Source organism: Caenorhabditis briggsae (assembly GCF_000004555.2).
Source record: "Caenorhabditis briggsae complete genome, chrII, whole genome shotgun sequence".
Taxonomy (NCBI): Eukaryota; Metazoa; Nematoda; class Chromadorea; order Rhabditida; family Rhabditidae; genus Caenorhabditis; species Caenorhabditis briggsae.
Window position 1 is genome coordinate 9,318,701 of NC_013486.2, and position 20,470 is coordinate 9,339,170.

The 20,470-nt window shown below is 37.9% G+C and overlaps 4 protein-coding genes and 2 non-coding genes across 6 annotated transcripts; 2 read left to right on the top strand and 4 right to left on the bottom strand.

The window, feature by feature from the left end:
• Positions 1-4,885: 4,885 nt before the first annotated feature.
• Positions 4,886-7,514, top strand: CBG02651 (the record flags this gene model as incomplete). The annotated part of the gene is made up of 6 exons (XM_045242486.1): positions 4,886-5,077; positions 6,799-6,939; positions 6,994-7,151; positions 7,205-7,261; positions 7,316-7,381; positions 7,430-7,514. The coding sequence occupies 6 exons, from the start codon at positions 4,886-4,888 to the stop codon at positions 7,512-7,514; spliced, it is 699 nt and encodes a 232-aa protein (XP_045092244.1).
• On the bottom strand, positions 6,449-6,521 carry CBG28856. Its single transcript has one exon. It is a non-coding gene (tRNA).
• Positions 7,515-7,932: 418 nt separating the features above from the next.
• On the top strand, positions 7,933-11,497 carry Cbr-spp-11 (the record flags this gene model as incomplete). The annotated part of the gene is made up of 6 exons (XM_045242487.1): positions 7,933-8,013; positions 8,804-8,890; positions 9,389-9,448; positions 10,834-10,887; positions 11,170-11,274; positions 11,321-11,497. The coding sequence occupies 6 exons, from the start codon at positions 7,933-7,935 to the stop codon at positions 11,495-11,497; spliced, it is 564 nt and encodes a 187-aa protein (XP_045092245.1).
• Positions 8,252-8,324, bottom strand: CBG28912. Its single transcript has one exon. It is a non-coding gene (tRNA).
• Positions 11,498-11,917: 420 nt separating the features above from the next.
• CBG02648 lies at positions 11,918-13,151 on the bottom strand (the record flags this gene model as incomplete). Its single annotated transcript, XM_002630876.1, has 7 exons — positions 11,918-12,160; positions 12,208-12,314; positions 12,358-12,431; positions 12,477-12,606; positions 12,657-12,756; positions 12,799-12,965; positions 13,013-13,151. 7 exons carry the CDS (start codon positions 13,149-13,151, stop codon positions 11,918-11,920), a joined length of 960 nt encoding a protein of 319 aa, XP_002630922.1.
• A 1,041-nt stretch (positions 13,152-14,192) lies between these two features.
• Positions 14,193-16,268, bottom strand: CBG02647 (the record flags this gene model as incomplete). Its single annotated transcript, XM_002630875.1, has 4 exons — positions 14,193-14,488; positions 14,539-14,716; positions 14,765-15,207; positions 16,223-16,268. 4 exons carry the CDS (start codon positions 16,266-16,268, stop codon positions 14,193-14,195), a joined length of 963 nt encoding a protein of 320 aa, XP_002630921.1.
• Between the last annotated feature and the right edge of the window lie 4,202 nt (positions 16,269-20,470).

Consider the following 20,470-nt stretch of genomic DNA (forward strand, 5'->3'; position numbering starts at 1 on the left):
AATTTTTAATTTTGTTTTTATTAGACTAGAACAATTACTGTATTTTTCAGGTTGACGCATAATTACCCTGACTCAAGTTTGTACTACTATAAAATTTGAGTAAAGCATTTCACTGGATTAAAATTGGGAGTGCAAATCTCAAATAATTCATCAGTAAACTGGCCAAGTTTCAAAATTTTTGATCGACATTCAGCTGAATTATCGCTTGTCAAAGTTGATTCATTTCATGAAAATCACAACCGTGTGCAAGGAACATTTCCCCTTTGAAAAATTATAACAATCCCTAGACTTGAGAAATCGTTTTGAAATTTTTAGTAGCTTTGAATCAAGTGTAAAATTATATTTCTACCACCGTTACTCCTGAATTTTTAGAATTTTCAAAAAATCTTTTCATGTAACTCCTAATTTTCCAAGAATTTCCCTTCTACATTCTTCTTCCCTTTCATTCTGTTTTGATACACATTACATTCCTTCTGTATTCGCTTTTTTGCCCCTCCTCCATTTCACCTCGTTTTCGTTCCTCCGTTCCAGCTGCCAATTGTCAGTCAACAGTCACATGTTGACCTTATCAATCCAATGAAAGAAGACGTTAACAACAGCAAAAAATATTTGGGAAGGCAAAACGAAACGAAAAATAGGATCATAAAATGTTAGAAATAGCAAGGAATTTGTGCTTATTTGATAACAATTCGAAACGATTCCACACCCAAAATCAAGCACCTTTTTTCTTATCCTCCCCCTAAAAACATTGTACTAAAAAGAAGAAGGCAGAACAAAAGGAATTTGCTCTTTTTGATAAGATTGTTGTATTAGGGAATGATAGCTAGTGCAACTAATAAACGAGAAAAAAGGAAGTTCCGCAAAACGGCTCCACCTCTTTTTTGTATTGTTTTACAAATTTAATCAAAACAACTAATTCTATGTTTTGGCTTTCAATCTGTCTTTATTGTTCCAGGCTCTCTGAAAATATACTTTTCTTTTACATCAAATAAGACCGCCGAACGGTATACTGTATTTCTATAAAACCGAAAAGTCGGTAATTTCCAAAACATACAGTATACCGCGGCCTTATCAAAATATGACGGTAAACATTACCAGCAAACCGTTATGCAAGAAAATTCTGGGACTGGCCTATAAAGTTGTCAAACTCTGATGGCATCATTTATATTTACATTCTGAAATTTTGCACAATATTCGAAGAATTGGCAAAGTTCAGACGTTTTCTGATGCCTTGTTTGACTATCATCTCTCTGGAGTGGTCGTTTTGAGAGTTTCTGTCATGATTTTTAGCTTTTTCGAGGACAAACTGTACAGAGCAAAGTACCGTATAAAACATGTAATAGAAGGGCACCTACGTTGTCAAGTTTGAGCTAATTTATCTTGTTCCCAGGCAAGATATCAAAAAATGTGTCAATTGACAAAACACTTTGATATTACGATGAAGAATTTTGAAGTTGACAACTTTTTAATATTTTTCACAGAACCGAGAAAAATTGGTATTAAAGGTGGTGTGCGGTGAAAAATTTTATTGCTTTATTTTGTGCAGAAATCCATGTAGATCCCCATAAAAATAACGAAAAAATTCAAAAAAAATCCTTCATTGAGAAAAACGGCGTCGAAAAGTCAAAGTGGGAACCGGTGGCCTAGCGGCCAGGTGTGAGTTTTCTAGACCAACTGCCGGTAAAAGCGCGCGAAATTGGAACTTTTATTGATTTTCAGTGTTTTCTCAGATGTCTTTTAAAGATTTCAAAATGTTTTTGTTAATTTCCTCCCAGGCGTATGAAAAAACCACCTTTAAGTCAAAAGTTAGAGGCCCTACAGGTTTTACGGAAAATTGGCCAGAATGTCTGCACCCGATGACATCCCTTTGATCCTTGCGATTCTTTCTTAGCACATTCAATAAGCCATCCACTATCTCCCCTTTGCTTCTCCCGTTTGCTCTTCTGTGCTCTCTAAGCACCGCCCCCTTTCCCCCTTCTACCACGCCTCCCACGTCGATCCTCCGTCCATCTTATTCAGTGTGTATTTGATGCATAACAGGCGGAATAACAACGATGAACCGCCCCATCCATGTCGATCGTCACGCATATCTTCTACGATCTTCCACTTCTTTTCTTAATATTTGGCTTTCATTCTCATCCATCCCCCGCTTGTCCCTTCTCTATTATTTCTCTTTTTCATTCCAGACAACCCTCAATCCGAACATTTATTCAGAAAGAGAAAATGAGGAAAACACTTGTGATCTACACTTGCTTTATTATCCCCCACTCTTATCCCCACCCTCTTTCTCTTTTTTTTTCTCTTTCTTTTCCTCATTTTCTTCACACCATTATCATCATGAGTGACATTATGAGTGACTCCTTTTATTTTTATTATGAGTGACTCTATTTATTTTCTTTCGATCTCAGAATCCTCCATAATGACGTGGCAAAAGCGAATGGTGCCTCAAAGTATCTGTACTCGGTATAGAAGGCAGCCATCTGGTTTTACTGGGTCATTTGGTATCTCTAATTGAACTAATTACTGACCCCAAAAAAGTGAATTTTTAATTGGAACAACAACCTTCCCACATTTAAAAGCGTATAGGGCCAGGTATTTTAGGAAAACTGACTTCTCTAAACTAGAGCAAAAGGTCCTCTTTTTCGGATAGTCCATTTTCTAAAACTGAGGATCTGATCCGTGAACGTCCTACTAGACCCCTTCCTGGTCACCCAGTAGTCCTGCCACGCGTTCCCTGCCAGCTAATCGACTCCAAGTAGCACTTTAGAGTCAATTTATAATTTTCCATCACTCTTTTTACGGTAAGTTCCTTCCCAGGGGGATACCCATCACTCTCCATCAATTTATAGCATTCATCAGATCTAATCTAATCTAACGAGTCGTCTCATCATAAAAAGACTAATTAGGTGCAAACACCCCTATGCGGTTCCCTTTTTTAACGTTTATCTAATCTGAAGGTGTCATCTTTGCCTCCAACATATGTTCGCTTTTTTTCGTTTAGTTTCTTGAGTTCTGCGCGTAAGTCTGGTTGTGTAACCCAACTAACCCACTTCTGGGTGTCAGAATATAAGTACTTCTTCGTGTCCTCGATTCTTCTCCGTCACCGGATCGGTTCGAGGGCATAATTGCTAATTGCCCCTTCTCTTTTGGCCCCCGGCGCTCGTGTGGTGCCCGGATAATAACCGTCCTGCCCGCTTTCCCGGGTTGGGACGAAGGCTGGTCATTCGATCATGTTTACTCGTCGACTAGCCATCCCAGCCCCTCTCACTGTCTATTCTACAGCTACTGCTGTCCTATTCAACCAGATACATAGAAAGAGACAGCACACTGTCACCTCATCATCCCTCATTATCTTTTTCTCCCGGGGGAGAGAGGCTGTTATTTTGACAAATGTTGCACTTCATCTTTTCTGATCCCTAACCGAACATGTGTCGCTTGTTTGGATCAAGTGTTTTGCCAATGATTTTTAGCTTTATCACACCCTCCAATGATTTATATTTATTTTTCTTCTTCTTCTTGTCACATGGGGATAATATTTCCAGTTCTCAGTTTATTATAGATGGCTTAATTGGAGATCAGTTTAGATTCTTTCCTTACCATTCATTCAATTTTCAGTTTAATTTTTGGGGAGATTTGAATAAATTTGAAAAAATGGTTAATTGAACACAGGTCCCTTTTGAGAACCGCTATAGTTTATTCAATTTACTTGGGTGTTTCTAAAAAAGAAAGCCCGGAAAATACCGAAGAACGCCACCCAAACCATCAACTTTGAGCCTATATATCTCGGTTCCTGGAAATGATATCAAAAAATGGTCAACTGACAAAATATTTATGATATGGTGATGAATATTCTATCACTTAACTTTTAATATCGTTGACAGAAACCGAGATATATGGGTTCAAAGTCGGCGGATTGGGTGGCTTGGTGTTTTCGGTATCCCTAACGAACAACTAAAAAAACAATTATCTAATCATTTTGTTCGATTTGCAATAATCCAAAGTCGATGCATTTATAGTCATCTATAGTCTTGTTTCAGTTCTATATCTCTTCACATCTTTCTATCCAAATATCGTATTCGCCACCTCCCACCACCGAAACCGCTTCCCACTCATCTTCATCTCCTTTTTTTGTCTTTCGTCTCAAATAAGCTCACTGAAACGGAAAAGCCAAATTTTTTGTTTCTAATACTTCCAATCTTCATTATTATTTTGCTACTACTTTTTTCTTTCTTTTCTCAATTAACGCCTATCCCGCATAGACTGACTTGTTTCTCGAATTATCGTCCGACAAACAAACAAACCAAAAAGGAGGGGCCCTACCCTCTATTCGTTTTCTGATTCCAGTTCTCTTCATCATCATCATCAGCTAATCACTAGTCGGAAATAGTAGGGGAAATAGAAAGACCCAGACACGACGTCAGCTAATCACATCCTTTTTCTCTTGTCTTTTCTGATGCTTTTGCCATTTCGAATAAGGGGAAAGAGTGTGGTTGAGGTTGTAAAACAAAACACAGTAAAACAGAAGAAAAGATTGATTGTTACATCCGTTTGTCTTCGTTTTGTATGTACTCAATACTCTGTGTTGCTTCTGCGCACGACCGAAATCGAAAAAAGACATGCTGTAAAATAATCTCCTATTATCTCAACTACTTCACTTTCTTCTCTTTTCCTTACTGTCTTTCTCTCACTTTCTGTTGTGTAATATGTAACCCCTAAACCGTATTCCATCTCTCAATGTACTTGTTCTTGTTCCCTTTGATTTTTATTTCCTGGATCCACTTTGGATTACTGTAGGTCAAACTATACCAGCTCTTGACCTTTGCCCTTGAAAAAAAACTTCAAAAAAAGGGCAATCAATTCTATAATCCAATTTCCAGAACGTCCAATGGAAGACCTTGACGCGTATCGTGCCGCCTGTGCCAACCGGATTCGTCGTCTCGAAAGATACAAGAAGGCTCGAAGCTTCTGTAGTCTGGAGACCGAGGAACCAACGTCTTCTTCTCCGTCTGTGAGCCCGAATTCAGATGCACAAAGTGGTGATGGATCTTCCACATTCGATATGATTCGCGAGAAGATGGTAGGTTCCTAAAATACTTTTGAACGAACGGTCAGGATGGATCATTTGGGTGTGAAAGGGAATAATATTGTTTTGATTTGTAGTGCAAACAAATTCCCCTCCGTTCTTCTCCTCCTAAATTCTCGTTCCTATCGAGCTCTAACACCAAATTATGCGGTCTTTATCCGCCCCGGTCTTTTGCATGTTCTCACCCTCACTTTCTTGACAAACATACGGTGTGAATAGAGTCGGTCTGAGTGGGGCAAGATGGAAATTGAGAAGACTTGGCGCTGAGGGAGAAGTAAACATGAAATACAAATGTACAACACAGGCGGTAAGGGATCAAGAAGAGTCTAGGGGTGAAAAGATCCTTTCAAAATTACTTTGACCTACTTTTTAACTATTTCGGAAGATGGCTTTATTCTGAAACGGGATTGGAAAACCTTTTGATCGAAAACCGTACAAAGTTACGCGGTACGTTCTAGATTGTTGAAAGACTTTCTGCCTTCAGCTACAGTAACCTAGATCAAGATCTATTTTCAAAACCCAACGAAAAAGTTTCGCAACAAAGATCTTCCGATCTTCATAGCATTCTTCGAATTCTTTAATTTCTTAATTTACCTTCCGTTATTCAAATTTTCACGCTGCAACACCTTTTGCAAAATTTCCGCTAATTCACCCCGCAAAAATTGCGCCATCCTCTCTCCTCCTGACACAAAAACACTAAAGATGCTTTTCTAATAATCCAGTTTTGCAAAAGCCTTGGCATTCCATACATCGGTTTCTCCTCATCTCGGATTCCTGTTGTTCGAATGCTGTGGCCCTTTGGCTTCTCCTCTATTTCTCTCCGGGTAATTAGGAAAAAAGAGATCCGTCGGCGAGATAAATGACGCAACTGCTGGCTGGCTGAATGCCTGTTGCCTGGGGCAATAATCGTGGGGGGACAATAGCCATCGTCTGGGACACTTTCCCGCTTCTTTTTCGGTTTTCAAAGAATTGATGGCAGATGGTATGCGAAACGGGAGCCGCGAAGGTCATTTCTAGGGGGAGCAGATGGACACAAAAACCCCCAATCGCCCGTTGCCGCATAAATCATTGGGTAGATTGGAATTGCAAAAGTTATAGCCCTCTCGAATCCAATGACCCGGGTGGGAATGGAAGTTCACCTCAGTTCACTCTCAAGGTTAATTGTCTAACGTTTTTGAGTAAACAGTCAATGACACCAAAACACTCGAATGAGAAGTTTCGGCGGTCCCCTCATCTATAGATCCGCTCTTCAGAAAACCGGGTAAATATACCAGAGAGTGTTGAGTGCACTAAAGGGATTGTCAGAGTTTGAATAGTAGAAAAAAGTTGGATATCTTCTAGCGGAAAATAAAACTAAAAAACATCAGCCCAATGCGGGGCTCGAACCCGCGACAACCAGATTAAGAGTCTGGTGCTCTACCGACTGAGCTAACCGGGCTTCGATGGCAACGGGTAGTTAGTGTCTTGATGTTACATGCGTAACACGTGATCATTCGTTTGTGTTGAAATGAGACAAGAGAAGGTTATGGGTGAATTTTGAGATCACAATAGGTGGCTAGCGGCAACATCAAAAAATCAAATATGAAAAAAATCACAAAGATTATGAAGTCACAATAAATTACATAATGTTTGTCCAAAACCAAGAAGGTGCTACTGATGCACATTTCCTTTATCGGTTTCTGATGACGTCACAATAATTCTTGTCATATTTGCAGTTCTCTTTGATGGAGAACGACATGACCCTGCTGAAGCAACTCCTTCAACTCGGCGATCAAATTAGCGAGATCAAAAAGGAACGACTGCGAAGGACAATGTCACAAAACAGTTTGGAATACGATGAAGAGGATGAAAAAGAGGTTTGTGTCTTTTTTTTTTAATTTTTAATAGAAAACAAATTTATCCCATTACAGGACAAATTCGACTCTGATCAGCATGGATTCTCGGCTTCAATGAGCGCAGTTACCAATTTATATGTGGATGATAACGTCCACAATTCTTCTCTCGTCAGAATTCCGTTCTTCGTATTCCGATTCCACCAAGAAGCAGTAACCGTTTCGGACCGAGACGTGTTATAAGAAGACCATCGGATATTCTTCCACGTCATCAATCAAACAACATCAGAACTCTTCATGTGAATAGTGATGATTCGGATAGTGGCTCAACTGGAAGCAAAACTCAGTGAGTTTAAAATATTTTTTTTTCAAAATCCCCGAAACAAGAATTTTCTTTCAGTTCTCCAAGCAGTTCGGTTTCTAACGCATCCACCCTGATTCTTCCATCAAAGACTACCAAGAATCGGTAAGATTGTCGGGAAATCAAATTTTCAATGAATTTTCTTTTTTTTAGATCTTCAAACTCTTCCATCGATTCTGGCATCCGGGATGAGGATCAAATGACCCCTTCTCCAACATTCGAAAGTGTTGTCATTTGAAGACTCCACAATCTTAAACTCTTATCATTTCATCAGGTCTTTTTCTTCATTTCTAGTCGTTTCCTTTTTTCGTACCTCATAATTTTTACTGGTTTCCACATCCAAATAGTCAGATTCCTCTCTTTTTCACCGTTTCATTTTTCTGTTCTTTTGACATTTCGCCGGTCTTTGAGTCGTTCCATTCTCTTCCTTCTTCCCTCCCTTCACATTTTCCCGTTTTCAAACAGTTTAATAGTATTTTTCAAACTTTTCAATAAATTCCTTGTTCATAATTTGGTCACAACAAACTTGTTTTTGTCGACAAGACAATTGATAACCGGGTTATCAATGTTTGAAACGCATAAGAGCAAAAAATGTCAAAGGTACATAATAAAAACATCGTTTATAAACTGATGTAAGGAGAGAGCCAGCGCACATAATGGCCATCCTACGGTTTCTTATTTTTGCCGCACTACTCGCTGGCACCTACGGGAAAGCGGAACCAAGTTACAATGAAATTGTGAGTGTATTCTGTCTTTTCTGATTTTTAATCGCTAAACTTTAAGAAAAATAAGTTAGAGGTTTTCGGAAAAACTAGGTTCATGACATGAACTTCATACACAAGATAGTTTTAACGTACCAACGGCATCGTCAAAGATACCGGAGAGAGAGTGTTGAGTGCACCAAAGGGTTTGTCAGAGTTTGAATAGTAGAAAAAAGTTGGATATCTTCTAGCGAAAAATAAAACTAAAAACATCAGCCCAATGCGGGGCTCGAACCCGCGACAACCAGATTAAGAGTCTGGTGCTCTACCGACTGAGCTAACCGGGCGGCGATTGCAACGGGTAGTGAGTGTCTTCATGTTACATGCGTAACATGTGATCATTCGTTGGTGTTGAAGTGAGACAAGAAAAGGTTGTGAGGTGAAGTAAGTTGACGCGCATTTTGTGAGACATAGTTGCTAGTTAGTTAAAAAAAATCTTGCTTCAAAATTCAGTTTTCCGTCCGATCCCACCTCCGGAAAAAAGTCAGCAAAAAAATTATTTTTTAAAATTTTTTTTAAGCATTGAGAACTCGATATTTATAATTCAGCTTGAAATTAGATGCTATACACAACGTTTTTTCAAAAAAAAGCTTTTTTCCTAAATTTCGAAGCTGGCGCCAACTGTCCGATCCTTCCTGGCCTCCCGGGCCGGGCCGAGCCTTGACCAACTTTTTGAAAGCCCGTTCCGTTGCAAGTATGGTTTAAGCCGTAGTTTTTACAAACGAGTTTTTTTTGAGTTGCCCGAAAAACCTCTCAAACATTTGAGGATCGGTTCCTGCAATTGTTCAACTTCTCACTTCCAACAATCAAAATACCGGACCTTCTGAAGCCGGAAAAGACCGAAGATGCGCCGGTATGATTTTAAAAAAAAGCTTCACCCATTTGTTCCATATATTATCCCCTGAAATTTCTCCTGTTTTCGCTTTTCCGTGTGTGGGTTTTTTCTCAATATTTCATAGATTCGAGAACGGATACCACAAGACAAATTGATCATTATCGGACAGAAAACGGTAAGGGAAAAATGAGATTTCGATTTGAGCGATAATTTAAGTTTTTACAGCTCCTAACCCTTCTACCAATTACGTTTCCATTCATGTCACAAACGGTTACCTATTTATTTTCAGCAATATCAGATAAAACTTCCAACTCTTCCACCATTCAAAATTCCAACCATTAAAGTTCCAACTGTATGTTCTGTAGTAAATTAGCTTTCGGAGAATCATGAAACTTCAGCTCCCACATCTTCTCCCATCCGCCCTTCCAACATTCGCTCCTATTAAAATCCCAACTGTCAAGCTACCGACAGTCCGTTTAAGCAAATCCTAAAGTTCGACAATTTTAAATATTTCAGATTCCTAATATTCTTCCAACTGCTCTTCCAATTAAAATACCAACAATCAAATTACCAACCGTTAGTTTGAAAAATACTGTAAATCCTCTAGTACAAGTCGTTGCAGGTTTATACGGCCACTCATGTTTTAGGCATAACTTTTGAGCCGTGAGAAATTTCAATCTAATTTATAAAAATTCAAATTTGTGACGACAAATTACATCTAGTGAACAATTTATGAGAATTTGAAATGACCGTATAAACTTGCAGCGGTTGCAAATGGCATGTTTTCAGATTATTCAAGTTAACTCGGGCAGATTTCAAGATTTTCTCTCAGAAATTGTTCACTAGATGTCATTTGTTGTCCAGTTTGAACAATTAAATTAAAATCCCCGCCGGTTCAAAAGTTATAACCTAAAACATGAGTATAAACCTTCGACGCACTGTGGAAGGTCTCCCGAACTGCCAAATTTGAGCCCCAATATATCGGTTCCTGTAAAAGTTTTCAAAAAGTGGTCATTTGACAAAATATTTTGGCGAATGTTAGTGAGTGTCCCTCTATACTTTTGTTCATAACTTTAAACTTGTCCAATCATTGAAAACTTTTTTGTTAGATGTAGCTGGGTTCCCAACAAAAGGTTGTATAAGTTTTTTGAAACTAAATCAATCTTTGTGTCTTCTGTATTTTCACAGACGTGACGATGACTCCAGAAGAAAACACAAATTTTCCGTCAGAATTTTTTTAAAGATTGTCTTTGTGATGAAAAATGCTTGGCGTATATCAAATATATACACAAAAAAATTTGAAGCGGTTTGGAACACTTGCTCTTGATATGTGCTCACTGGAGCATAAAAGGTATGACTTTGGAGTTTGCCTATAACTCGGCTCAAAATGAACCAAATTTGCTCAAATTTTGAGAGAATGTGTGTCTTGAACTACTTTACAATATACATACAAAACTTCGTATTTTGGAAACATAAAATTTTTTTCATAATACATAGCTTGTCTACGGTACATAAAAATGAAAAAATAAACTTCTGAACCATACCTTTTATGCTCCAGTGAGCACATCTCAAGAGCAAGTGTTCCAAACCGCTTCAAATTTTTTTCGGTATATATTTGATCTACACCAAACATTTTTCATCACAAAGCCAATCTTTAAAAAATTCTGACGGAAAATTATTTTTTTTCTTCTGGAGTCATCGTCACGTCTGTGAAGATTCAGAAGACACAAAGACTGATTTAGTTTCAAAAAACTTATGCAACCTTTTGCTGGGAACCCAGCTACATTTAACAAAACAGTTTTCAATGATTGGACAAGTTTGAGCAAAGTTATGAACAAAAGTACAGAGGGACACTCACAAACGTTCGCCACTGTATGTAAGCTCAAAGTTGGCTGTTTGGGTGGCCTTCTATTAGAGTGAATACGATAATTTCGACCTTGCGATGTTTCATTATTTTTCAGCTCCCTCACATCCTTCCAACCCCTTTTCCTCCAAAACCAAAGGATTCAGATGAGGTGAGATGTCGTGTCTCTTCCTTTTTCACCCCTTACCGACTGTTGCTTTTCCAGTGAGTTTACAGATCTATCTGAATTGCGTTTATGCTTTCAGAACGATGTATTACATTTCTTGCGAGTAATTTTCAAACTTAATTCGATTGAGAAAATTAGAAACAAATGTTTTCAGAATAATGACGCAGATGTAGCAGTGAGTTGTGAATCGTCCAAACCTGCACTCTTTCCTTTTGTCCGGTCCTTCAATTTTGGAAATAAACCATTTGAAATCCTGAATTCTTCCAGACCAACATCGTTTGTGATGTCTGTGAGTTCGCTGTCACTAATTTGAAACTCAAGTTTAGCACTCTGGAAAAGAAAGTCAGAAAAGTTTTGTCGGATACAGTATCGGTAGGGATCAAAATGAATTTTAAAACAATTGAAGATCAATTTTCAGAAAATTTGCACCAAACTATTGGAGAACCCACAGCTTTTCATCTTTTCTGTTCCATGTAACATGATTCAGACAGACCTCATTAAGAATGTATTCGACCGTCTGGACAAGTTCGAAGAAAAAATTCTTCCGACGACAGTTTGTAAATTCGTTCCATTCTGTAAATATCCGAAGGCTTGAATTCGAATTTTTCATTTTTATTGTGAAATAAATGTTTGTATTCTCCGGTCAGTTCTAATGTTCTGGTCAGAACCGAAAATTTCAGATTTTCCTTGCCGAAATTTTAGGCCATAAAACTGATTTTTGTTTTTTTTTCCTTTTCGATCATTTTCTCCCTATAGTAATCCATTTCATTCCTTTGAAAAATTTTGCTACAGTAATCTTTTCGCTTTTAAGTATTTTGCCCTTCAGTAAGCCTTTTCAATTTCGAATATTTTCCCATACAGTAATCCTTATCGTTTTTGAATATTATGCATTTCCTTGAAGTTTTAAAAGGCTTCAATGAAAAACTTCATCTATCCAAATTCGATTCATTTTTATCATAATTAAAAATTAACTATCAAAACAATAAGTTCATTTACAACAAAAAACAAGTTGAGATCATGAAGTTTTCTTAGTATTGACCAGTTTTTTCCAATGCCTCGGGAAATAGTCATGAGGATTGATCTCTTTGTGTTCTGGGAAGGCTTCTGGATCCAAATAGAAAACTGGACTGTGCTCTTCTCTTGCCAAATATCCCATCCACCATCCAAAAGTTGAATATGGAGATGTCACTAATACAGCGTCACAATATAGTCTAGAGAATGTTAGTTGAAGTTCTGGAGGAGAACTGACCAGGGAAAACTGAAAAAAACAATCAAGTGGATATGAAAAGAAAGATTGGAAATCACCTTCTCAATGTCAAATTTGGTGATTCTGGGATCTTGAAACACTTGACGAGAGAATTTAGGATCTGTTGCTGAGACCACTAGCATCACTTTCTCTGATTCTTTGGTATCTGGAAACAAGAGAAATCTTTTGACATTTTTCTGAAAGCTTACAATGATTCAGAACTTGTGAAACAACTTTGATGGTGAAGTTCTTCTGTGTCTCAGGAGTTGTATGAACGCAGAATCTAAATCATCAAAGATTTTAAATTTTTAAAACTACAGAATCTCACTTGAAGTTATCCCGAAGAGATTCAGTGATTAAGTTCCTTGCTTCTTGTACATTTTCAGCGTTTCCCATCATCCAGAGTCGAATTTCAGAACGAATTTGATTAAAGTATTTGTAGCTTTTGAAGCCGTTTCCTGTAAGAAAGAGTCTCTAAAAAGTCATGAAAATTAGATGAACCACATACCATCAACCATGATACTCAATGTTGCGTATTCTGAGAATTCTTTGATCGGGTTTTCATAAGGAGTGTCGATTGTCCCGAGTCTTCCATTTATTGGTGTTATCTGAAGAAAAAACATAATTGGAATTTTAAAACTGAAACATACAGGTTGGATAACAATTGAAAACTGTTGAAGAATCGACGGAAATCGAAGGACCACAACTTTCGACAGCTGATCGATCAACGCCGAGTTGTTGACTGTATTGATAACTGGAATCCGACCAATTGTTCGAGCAACACCGATATGAGAAAACAGGGAAAATAGTTGATGGCCTGAAAATATTTTTTCTAAATTTCCGAATCTTTGTCCAATAACTTACCAATTGATCCATTCTGATGATTGAATTGAATGGTTTTGGGAGAGGGATAATTAGAAGAAGCTCGAAAAAAAATTAAAAGTAGGACAGCACTTGAGATAAGGCAAAATAGTCTAACTGTATATGGGGCACGTAGTTGCATTTCAGCTATACATCCCTTTAACTGCGTGGGTAATTTCAAGAATATACCACGTGGAAGATTAGGTGGGAGTTTTAATTCAAAAATGGGAATATTATTCCACGTGGAAGTTCAACGTGAATTTGCGTGAACGTGAAGAAAAGTTATTTTCAATTGGAGCAGACAAAGAAAGAAATTTAGGTTTAGAGAAAAAGAGAGAGAACTTTTAGTGATGACAGCAGACGTATTGATAAGAAGGGCGTATACCAAGATGGGAGTGAACTTAGTTTTTTAATATGAATTCTTATTTCAAGTATGCCAAGCATTTTGGTTTTCCTCACTTTTTTTAATTTTATGTGTCATGCTTTTTTTGAATTGTATTGGATATCAGTCGGTTCCTCCCCTCCGGGGCTCCTGGCCTCCGATTGCAGTAACTGTAATCGTTTAAAGAGATTCCGTCACTTTTAATCTGGAAAATTATTTTCAGGGTCTAAATTCGAAGATTGGGAAATTTAGAAATTCGAAGTTTCGGAAATGAAATTCCTACTTCGGAAACGCAGAGTTTCTGTAAATTCGGAAAATAAGATGTTCAGGCACCTGAGAATTCGAAATTTCGCAAGTTCGAGTTTCGGTATTCCGAAAACTTTAATTTTAAAATTCAGACAATTATTTCATATTTTTGAAATTCTGAGTCTCCGAGTTTCTGGAATTTCAAAGTTCCGAATTTCAGAATATTGAAAATTCGGAATTCGGAAATTTGGAAGATAAGAAATTGAGAGTCCAAACTCGAAGATTCAAATTTGAAAATTCAGCGATTCGGAAACTCTAAAATTTTAGAATACCGAATCCAGATTTGTTTAACTTTCATGTTTCATGCTTTTTTGAATCGTATTGAATAGTCAGAAGAACTGTTCATTATATTGAATTTACAAACTGACCAAAAACAAAATAACCCGTAGCTTAGCGATAAAACAAATTGAACAAAATTCGAATGCCTGAAATCATTGTCTTATCTGGCGAAGCACTGGATTTACAAAAAGAGTATCTAATTAAAAGCTACAGTTTCTACGCATTTGATAGATTTTGAGCTGCTTGAGGTGGTGTCAACATTCTCGCATTCACGAAACAATCGGGAAGAGGTACGACGGCTTTTCTGAATCCAGGCGCCAAGCGTGGATCCGTTCTAGACCAGAACGTTGGGCGAAGCACTCGACGTGGGCGTCCAGGTTTCAAAAGGCAGACTGCACAAATGAGATAAATGAGAACAGCTCCAGAAGTGACGAGACATCCGAGGAGGAACATGAATAGAGAACTTCGAAGAGCAGCCGAGCAGCCGTTCACGAAAGTTGGTTTGAGAGATTCTGAAGCTATTCGAAAATGATAAAAGAGCTCTGTGGAAATGAGAAATTACCAAATGTAGCAACCAAATCTCTCGAGTCAATGAAAGTGTTAATTGAAGAGTGACCGGCAAAATTGTTGATATTGCATTCGAAATATCCAAAATGATGGTATGAGAAGTGAGAGATTATTAAAGTTCCATTTGGATAAGAGTAGTAGTCCGACGAGATATGAGAAATCGGAAGAGAATTCTGAAAGTTGAGATTTTGTTGTTTTTACGAACTCCCATTTATTCTTACCACAGTCCAAGTGACTTTTGGAGGTGGATGGGCTTTTGGAACAGGACATTTTAAAAGTAACGGTCTTCCGAGAATTGGTACATTTGGCTCCACTTTTATCTTTTCATTCTCTGAAACCTCATCCACGTAGGCCACTTTCAACTGAAATACTTTTCCCCATTTTGAATCGTTTGCTCGTTGACAATAATAGATTCCCTCATCTTCTTTCTGTACATCATAAATCACCAGAAATCCAATATCAGGAATTCTTTCTTCTCCACCTCGCGGAGCTCTTCCATTCAGTATCGCATTTTTATGCCCTTCCACAACGGCGATCACATTCTTATCTCGATACCAAGTGGCATTAGAAGACGTGTAAGGTTCGCATTCTAACGCCGTCGTCGATCCGATAGGGACAAGTCGTTCGGACGGTGTCTTCTTTGGTGCCAATGTGTGAATGGATTCTAAAATAATGGGAGTGAAAGTTTATGGGGTGAATACTTAAATGAAGATGTTCGTGTGGCGCCTCGCAGGTCACAAATACAAGCATTTTATGGTTTATGGACGACGGTGTGCCGACTGGCGACATGTGGAGAGGTTGTCGCCTTTTTATGGGGTTTCTGTGTATGGAATCATATATCCGTCATAAGGCTTTTCCGGGTTTTTGGAGAGAGAGAGAGAGAGACAAAAAGTTGGAGATACGGTTATGAGGAAATTGCCTATTTTTAGACTTTTATTGTGAGATTTGAGCAAATAAAAATTCGAAAACCCTTTCTACAGGGTAGCGCACAATTACCGGGACAGATAAAAACGGGTATATATTTTGATATAAGTATTTTGGAAGCACGAAAATTGGTATAAATATAATTTTATGTTTTTTGAAAACTGCTGAAGTTTTCAAAGCGATTCCTCAAGTCTAGATATTTTTACGATTCCCTAACTATAAATATGAAATGTTTTTTGCACGCCGTTGTGATTTTCATGAGAGAAGTAAATTTGACAAGCGATAACTCAGCTGAAAGTTAATAAAGTAATCTTAAACTTGGTCAGTTCACTCATGTATTTTTTGCTTTTTCATATCCCAAATTTGAGCCCAGTACAACGTTTTTGTCAAATTTTATGCTAGTACAGACTTTAGTCCAAGCACCACTCGGTAAAAAAAAATATTCAGACTCTATTTGGCCTAGTGCAAACTTGGAGAGAGTTCACCAGTTGAACTCTAAAAAAAAGCACTCCTAGAAAAAGCACACTCTCCCCCTTCTTGTCGAAAATCATTTTCTAAGCAATTAGAGATTTCGTTTTTCTTTGCCGTCTGTCGGAAGCAATATGTTTTTGAGCGTCCATTAGGCGAATGCGCGAGAATCCGAAAATTATAGGGTGTCAAAGCGATTCAACTGCCAAGCCTCTCTCCTCAATTAAGCATTTTGGGACGTTAAAAGAGAAAGCCGGTTGACGATGACGGAAAAAATAAAAACTAACCTGCCGACGAAAAAAGTAGAATCAGGAGACAGAGCCGATGGACCATTATGTCTGAAAAGTTAATAGGTTTTTATGAGAGGAATAAATATTATGGAAAAAAAAATAAAGATAAGAATAAAAGTTACACGAGAGGAAGAAGAGGAAAACGGTATGGGTCGGGGAGAATCGCCGTTCGAAATCTGAGATGTCCGTTTTTCGGTCATCTGTCAATGGAAGATGCTAATCAGATGAAGGGGATACTCTTGTAACACATATTTGGAATTCGACACTTTTTCGGTAAAATCAAAGAAAGAAGTCGTGGGTGAACTGGAAATGATTATTCTGGTGTCAAGCTAGTTCTGATTGATGGAGAGGGTGTACAGGATGGCGCACAACTGATAAAAATGGGTATCTTTAGGCATACGTATCCTGGAAGCACGAAAATTGGTTGAAAATTAATTTTACGTTTGATTCAGAGCTAATCAAATTTTCGAAGCGATTCCTCAAGTCTAGATATTTTTATGATGGACCAAAAATGAAATGTTTCCTGCCGTTATGATTTCATGAGATGAAGCAACTTTGACAAGCGATAACTCAGCTCATAGTTCATTAGGTTGTTCAAAACTTAGCCAGTTTACTGGTGAATTATTTGCTGGCATACACTCTAAATTTGATCCTAGTACAACACTTTACTCAAACTTCATGATAGTACAGTCTTGAGTTCGGGGAATGATGCGCCACCCTGTAGATCTCGGGATTTTCCAGAAAATGAAGGAAATATGGGTTCTAATTAGTCCAAAAATTTTTTTAGAATGATGAGTTAGAAGTATTTATGAGTTTTGGGCGGTGCACAGAAAACGCCTGGAAAACGAACGGAAGTGTGTCATAATTAAGATGGAGCGGGATGTTTTCAATTAGAAGACTCATCCCAAATCTTGACTCTCTAGATAACTGGATGATTCAGAGGAGTCAATTTTAAACATTTTATGCAATCCACACGTTTTTCATAATGTCGTGTTTACTCAACGGAAAAAAAAGTAAAAAGTCGGAGGAGGATATCTAATAGAATTGAATAGTAGAGAAAACAAACAATTGTTGCGACTTTCCACTTTTTTCTCCAATGGATCAAAATTGTTGAAAAAGGAAATTAGAAGTGGTATAGTCGATTTGGGGTCTTCTTCTGGATTATCATAACATTCAAAAGTATAAGGAAGAGAAGCGTGTTCGTAGCTACTAAGCATACAGTAATAAACCATCGCATTAGTAGATCATAAAACGGAGAAGGATGCAAAAGTCGAATTGCAGATGGGCGAATAGTGTGAGAAATGAGGAGATTTCGAGAAAACATGTTCCACACTTTTCGTACTTGATGCGCCGGATATGTTAATAGGATTTTTGGAAAGAAAACGGAGAAGGAAGTGGGCCAAAAAATGAATGGATGTGTCAAGAAAATGGTTTTCTAATATCTATTTTGTTTTGTTTTGATTTTTAGGGAGAAAGAGCAAGTTCTGTATCTGGGACAGTCTCAGGGACAACAGGAGCAGCTGAGCATATAATCCAGGCGCGAGAAGAAAAAAACTAAAAACAAACAGTGAAAAATATTCCTAAAGTGTACTTTGGCTTATAGGAAAAAAACTAGAACCTCAGGTTTCAGATAATAAAATTCTTAGTAAAATATATAAGTTGAGAAGAAGGCGCACCAGTCAACTGCTTGGAGCGCCAGAGGCGCGGCAAGCAGGCTGATGTTATAAAAATACATAATTTTGGAACATTTTAATGCAAATTATTTTAACTTTTTAGGCCGGAGTGCCCTTTTAAGATGTTCGAGCTTGTTCAGAAATCATCTGACGGACTGAACGAGCATTTCAGAATAGAAAAAAAAACAAAAACAAAGAAAGATCCGAAATCTGGCGCTGCCACGGAAAACCGAAAAAAGTGAGCATCGTTGAGTGGCATGCCAAGAAAATGAAATGTTCTTTCCTTCTTTTCTTATTTTGGAGACACAGAGTCTTCTTCTTCGTCTACCGCCAAACAACACGAGCATCCGACTAGAAGCTAATTAGAAAAATGTGTGGAGAAACGAGAGGACATCAGGAATACCAATACAAGGAGGGAACCACCACGTTGACATACATATAAATAAAATGAGATCTACTTTGGAAAGACAGGGAGGAGGGCACCGCCACTTCGTTTTTTTTTCTGTTTCGTTAAAAAAAGAACATATAACCTGATGCAGAATAATCGTATAATTGTCGGAAACTAGATGAAGAGGAGGAGAAGAGAGGAAGAGGTGGAAACGGCCAAAAGGAAGCTCCGCCCACTTTTTTGGAGGGACTAACTGAAGGTGGTGATAAGAGGATATTTCGAGATGGGAATGGGGGAATTAGCTAACCATATAGGAGATTATACTTGGAAAATAATACAGAAAAAACAAAGGATTCCATATATTGTGATGTTCAGAAAATAGGGTTTCCTAAAAACAGCTGGGACAGTAAGACTCGAGAGCAGAAATGCTCCATTCCCGAAATCCGGAATATTCGGAATTACCGTAAAACCTCTCATAGTAGCCCCCCCCCCCCCACAACATCAAGTTAAAACCGATTTATCTCGGTTCCAGTAAGAGAAATCAAAAAGTGGTAAACTGACAAAATACTTTTTATATTGATAAACAATTTATCAGTTGATAACTTTTTGATATCTCCCCCATGATATCGAGATGAATTGGCTCAAAGTTAAACGCAAGGGGTGCTCTTCTATTACAGGTTTTACGATACTATTCTAGAGTTCTCGGAACATGTACCGTAAAACCTGTATTAAAAGGGCCGGCCCTTCTATTGTTCCAAGGTGCCTCCGGAGGGCCCTTCTACTACAGGGGCCCTTCAATTAGAGGGGGTATTTCTATTTTTCGGTCAGTTTTCCCGAAATTAAGCATCGAAAAATTCGACGAAGTTTTTTTCAAAATTCATGAAAATCTACCAATTTCACCAATATTTAGCAGATTTCCAGCGAAAAATAGAGTTTCAACAAATTTCTATTAAATTGTGAAGTTCCCGGAATATTTTCCACCGAAAAAGTACGGAAATTTTCTGATTTCAAAATAAATTTTGAAGAGGAGTCTTTTTTTCACAGAGGGCCCTTCTATTACGGGGCCCTTCTATTTTTCCAAGCCTCTCTCGGAGGGCCCTTCTATTAGAGGGGCCCTTCTATTAAAGGGGCCCTTCTAATACAGGTTTACGGTATGTCAATTTTTTGCTTTCGCGATAAGAGAGTGGGATTCCAAAATTTCCGAAATTCCGAAATGGTTGAAATTGGAATATTCCTAATTTTCCAAATTCCGAAAAAACACTCCAAGAAAATTGCGAAAATGCCATTCCGAATATCCCTGCTCAAGAGCAAGCTATTTTGTGATACATTAATTACGTCAAAAAAACGCAAACAGCTCCAAATTTTCCAGAATTCCAAAGAATTAAAATCCAAGCATCTTTCAATTTTCTGAAGAAACAATTTGCACAACGTCATCAATTGGCAATGAAATAGTCGTTGGGAATATACGCGGAAGGAGGCGGAAAAAGTTCATCTTGAATTCAGTTGAAATTTGTGTGCATACAGAATTTGCGCCTTTCCCCTCTTCTACTCACTGCCGGATGGATTCATTCATTTATATGGATGAGCGGATGGAAATGAAGAGAAAAGAAGAAGATGAAGACATGAGTTTTGTTGGGATGAACCCTCAAAAGAAATGTGTAGTACTATTAGTAAGGAAGATCAAGACCTCCCTGTGTGTGTTTCAAGCAGAAAAAGAAATGCTTCTTCTCCTTTTTTCTCACATTTTTAATTGAATGTATACATTGCTCATGTCAGAAGGAGGTCGAGAAAAAGGGAAGAAACATAAAGGTATGGGAAAGAGAAGAATCAAAACAAGAATTCTGAAAGAATTTAAGAGATGGACGCGGTCAACTGTGAATAGTAAATTGACTTGAAAAAAACGAAAACGAAAGTGGTAGGTTTTCTGACCACCTCGAATACCTACCACGATTTTTTTCTAATCCAAACCTTTTTTACTTTTTCTCTTGTTCAGTGACAGCATGTTCGCTTGGAAAGCAGTGTCACCCATCAATCATTCGTCAAGAAGCCCAATAAAAAGCAGAAAAAGAGAAAGTGTTCGCTGTTGGATTAACCTAGAAATCAAAAGTAATAAGCTTATGAGACCCTAAAACTTTCCAAACTTCAGACGTCATAAACGCGTACATCATCTGGGAGCAAGATTCT